Genomic DNA, 4,424 nt, shown 5'->3' with positions numbered 1-4,424 from the left:
ATAAAACCAATGGAATAAATTATAAATGATCACTGGATTTCATAAAAACAAATTTTCATACACTAAAAATAACCATTGAACAAACTGAAATGATAATAAACTGAACTCCTAAACCAGAAAGATATATGTAGAAAGATATCTTTTTAAGTTTCCCTTTCCAAATATTTCAGAGAACACCTGAAAGCTATTTATATCAAGCAAAACAAAAATATTATAGTCAAACATATCTCCAGTAAGGATTTTCTGCAGGTTTATTTTTAGGAAATCTGCTTATTTTTGCTGCTTAATTCTAAATCCTTTCATTCGGTATTTTAAATGCCTGGCCTCCATTTTTTTCAACAAATGTTTTTACTGTACTGCAGCCACATGCCAGGAATTGTGCTAGATACAAAAATATACTGATATGTAAAACAAATATGGACCCATCACAGAACTGAAGGCTAGTGGAAGACAAACTTTAATCAAATAATCACACAAATTGTGGTTTAAAAAGAAAAGGTGCAGAGCGCTATGACAGCATATAAAAGCAGCTTCACCTACTGGGGATATGGGATACGTATATGTCAGAGAAGACTTCTTATCTACATACAACTGTAAGCTCATAAAACAGCAGGGGCTTTATCATAAATAGACAAATTCTGCACCTTTCTGCATGTAACACAGTAAGTCTTCTCTATTTGTTAATAATTTGTTCTAACAAAAATTTGAGGCTGTCCTTACTAACTAGCCTTCTTTTTTCAGTAGTGTGCATGAAGTCAGTTCTAGAATGATCAATACTGTAGACTAGACACCTTGAGACAGTTTAGAAATATATACTTTTATTCTTATAATTAAACAAGTTAAAAACAAGTCTGTTTATATGGTGTTTTAATAATCAATATTATCAGACTTAATAGAACACTAAACATCAAAGGAATAACATTCATATTTCTTAAAAATAATTATTCACATAATTCAGGTACTAAAATAGGTTTAAATTTTTTTTCACTAACAGTACACACAGGTTGTTGAAACTTTTTAAAAAGCACGTATTTTTACACTGTGTATCCTGGAAGTTTATTTATTACTAATTCACAAATATCTTTGCATTGCTTGGAAATATTTAGTGAACCAACATCATCATTGTCTTCTTCAAAGTGATCTGATGTACTGCTATCTAGGACATTAAGTTCTAGTTCAGATACATTTGAAGGCAGATAAGAACTCACTTGGGATGTTCTTGGTGACTGGCTTTTTTCTAAAGGTTGGCAACTACTTCTTGTTGGAACAGAGATGTCTTGATCACTCTTTGCAACTTTAGAATTGTGCATACTATTTTGATCTTTCTGGTTTTCTTCAGTCCAATGTGATGAAGATAAATCACTGGTAGAGATACTACATGCTTCCTCCAAACTTTCATCCTGAGTCTTTGAAATATGAAATTTTCTATATGAGTGTACAGGTGACCCAGCTGAGAAAGGTGGGCTAAGGATAGAACTCCTGTTACTACTATTTTTCTTTTTGGACAATCTTGTTTCACTAGACTTGCTTGTATATTGACTATGTTTTGGATTTTCTGTCCTTGAACTGCTAGCATGAGCTTTTAAACTTTTGCTGGTATCCTCAGTGGTATAGAAATCTTCAGAATAGCAAGGGCTAGACAAGTCATCTGAATACTTCAGTTCTGAGATGTTTTCATTGCAACTATTTTTACCTGGTCTATTTTCACTTACATCAGCTATAAGAATATCATTATCTGTGGTTTTGACCTGCCTAATATCTATTTCTTTATCTATAATTCTGTCAACAACAGCATCCTGTTGGAAAACACATGGACTTTGGATTTGCATTTCCACATTTCTTCCCAAAATACCTGTATGGGTGAGTCTTTCTGGAATAATGAAATTTGCAGGATTCACAATTTCTTTCAATGAAACATTATTAGTTCCATTTTTACTGCGACCCACTGTCTTTTTTTCAGTTGTACATTTCAGTTTAGTTTCTTTACTTGTGCTGGGATCATCAAAAACTCCACTCATTTGTCTTGAGATATCACTATTTTCAGTAAAAGATGCATCTAAATCTAAATACTTATCTTTAGGCAGTTGATGTGGCTCCTGGCTTTGTTCTGCAAAGCTTAATAGTTTAACTTTGGTTGATGGAATTTTAAATTTTGTACCCAATATTTGTGCTTGTGTTTTTCTATATAGTTCTCTTTTTTCATGTACAACCAACATATCAGGATTTGTCTGCTTTAAACGTAGTCTTAGTGTATTTGTTAAGCCATAAAGTAGCCTCCCTTTTGTAACTCTTTTTTGGAGGGTTCCACTGTTCTTTTCAGAATATTTATCTTTCTTACAGTTTTCAATTTGGTTCTTTTTATAATGAAGACTCCCTGACTTTTCACATCCCCCCATAGAAAGTTTATCCTTCTTAGATTCAGACTGGCATGTGGATTTGGCAGAAGATTCTGGTGACTTCTTCTCCTCAGTCCTATATAACCAGGCTAGGTGAGGATGTATTTGAGCAGGACTTGTCACAGGTTGTTCATATAACAAGGACAACTCAACTAGCAAGGCATTTAACAAAGGCAACTGCCTTATTGTATTAATTCTGTTTTGTTCAGTTTGACATGTTTGATTAATCGCTCCTATATCCTGAATATGTGGAGGATTTACAAGCATTGGAGGATGCTCATGTGTTGCAGAACTTGGATATTTTAGACAACTTCTGTGTGTTGGGGGATTTATATAGTTTTTTTCAGGAGACGCACCACTCATTTCCTCAGGTACATTCATTTGAGGCTCAATGGTGATTTTAGCCTGTGCAGGAAGTGGTTTTTCCTGGGTCAAGTTAGTGTAATACAAAGGAGGAGGGCAAAATATATTGGTCTCCATGTCCAACTCTGTGACTTCCTCATTTAGGGAGCTAACATTCCTCTCATTGCCAGCATTTGAACAAGTAACAATAGAATTGGTTTTGCCATTCTCCACAGAACCCACATTATCAGATCCGCCCTTACTTTGGAAAACTATTTCCTTCAAATCCTTCTGTGCCTCTGGGATTCCTAACTCCCCCAGCAGCCTATCAGTCTCTTTTGGGCTTGGCTGTGAGGCTGGCTGCTGTAGCTGCTGTCTTTCCTGCGGGCTTTGGGGACTGACCTCCGCTCCTCCTCCTGTGGGGGTGAAGGTGAGGGGTCGCTCAAGATGGCCCAGCAGGTGGCTTCCCAGGTCAGTAAGGCGGTAGGCCAGTGCAATGTCACCGGTCCGTGCGCCCATTCTATTACGCAGGGGGAAACGTCCCCGGTGCAGGTGGGAGCACCCGGAGGCGGCCGGCCCCACGACACTGTGGGCTGCGGTAGCCAGCGAGATGTCGCAGGCCCCCAGGAGCTGTGGGGCGGGCGTCGGGAGCCCGGAGGGCAGCTGTAGCAGCAAGACGGCAAGCGGGGTCCGCAGGAGCCGGCGGTGCAGGGTGGCAGGGGGCAGGCGGAAGAGGCAAGACTTGCCGCGACCAATGCGGATCACGCCGGGCCAGCGTTCCGGGGCGGGCACGCCAGGGCCGTCCGGAGGGTAAACCAGCAGCGTGGGGAAGTCCAGCAGGCGGAAGGCCACGGCGGGGCACAGAGCGCGCGGCGACGAGGCCTCCCCCTGCTCCTTTCCCTCCTCTTCCTCCTCCTGCTCCACTGCGGCAGCGGGGGGCGGCGGCAGCCGGGCTTCCAAACGCACCCAATCCACTAGCAGCTCCAACGAGAAGAGCCGCCCGGACAGCGTAGCCGCCATTGCTGTTGCCCCAGGAAACGCCGCCGCGGGCTCCTCAAACGGGAAGCGAAGCCCTGGGCTCTCGCGGGAACAAAAGGCGTCTCTGGCTGCTATCTCGCGAGATTAGCGGGAACGCTCCTGCAGATCCCCGGGGGTGTCTGCTGTGGGGGAATTTTGCTGCTCAATGTGTTGGGACCCTTTGTATGCATACTTGGTGTGAAACATTTTTCGCCTTCAAACTTGTATTAAGACAATTGTTGATAATGATGCCGGGGGTATAAGTGGTAAAAGACAGGCAGTGATTTTTTTTTTTGGGTTATAGTTTTATCACTGCAGATCTTATGTAATTTGGGAGTCAGATCAATATAGCTGAGGAATATTGAAAGAAAATCAGGACTGTCCGTCCTTTCCCATGCTAAAGAAAGCCAGTTACTTAACTGTCCACTCTGGGCCTTCTCTGTGACTGCTGTCCCACCCCAAAGATGGTGACACTGCTCTGATGGCTGGGGAGCCCCTCACTGGTAAATTAGAGCAGTACTGAGACACACAGACAGTGTGAATATACTGGCGTAAACTCTCCTTGGCTAAACTTTGGTCAGGCTCATCTAAACCTTTCCGACTAGGCTTTGACCTTGGCTTCCAATCCTGTGGAGCCTGGAATCACCAAGTTGTAGTGAGAGTCTTGCT

General features: G+C 42.0%; 1 protein-coding gene across 1 annotated transcript; it reads right to left on the bottom strand.

Moving 5' to 3' along the window:
* Positions 1 to 806: 806 nt before the first annotated feature.
* On the bottom strand, positions 807 to 4,184 carry MAP10 (microtubule associated protein 10). The gene has a single exon (XM_017526550.2). The coding sequence runs from the start codon at positions 3,756 to 3,758 to the stop codon at positions 1,035 to 1,037; it is 2,724 nt and encodes a 907-aa protein (XP_017382039.2). The 5' UTR covers positions 3,759 to 4,184; the 3' UTR covers positions 807 to 1,034.
* Positions 4,185 to 4,424: the final 240 nt, after the last annotated feature.

Source organism: Cebus imitator, unplaced genomic scaffold (assembly GCF_001604975.1).
Source record: "Cebus imitator isolate Cc_AM_T3 unplaced genomic scaffold, Cebus_imitator-1.0 Scaffold42, whole genome shotgun sequence".
Lineage (NCBI taxonomy): Eukaryota > Metazoa > Chordata > Mammalia > Primates > Cebidae > Cebus > Cebus imitator.
This window is presented reverse-complemented; position numbering and strand designations above follow the sequence as displayed.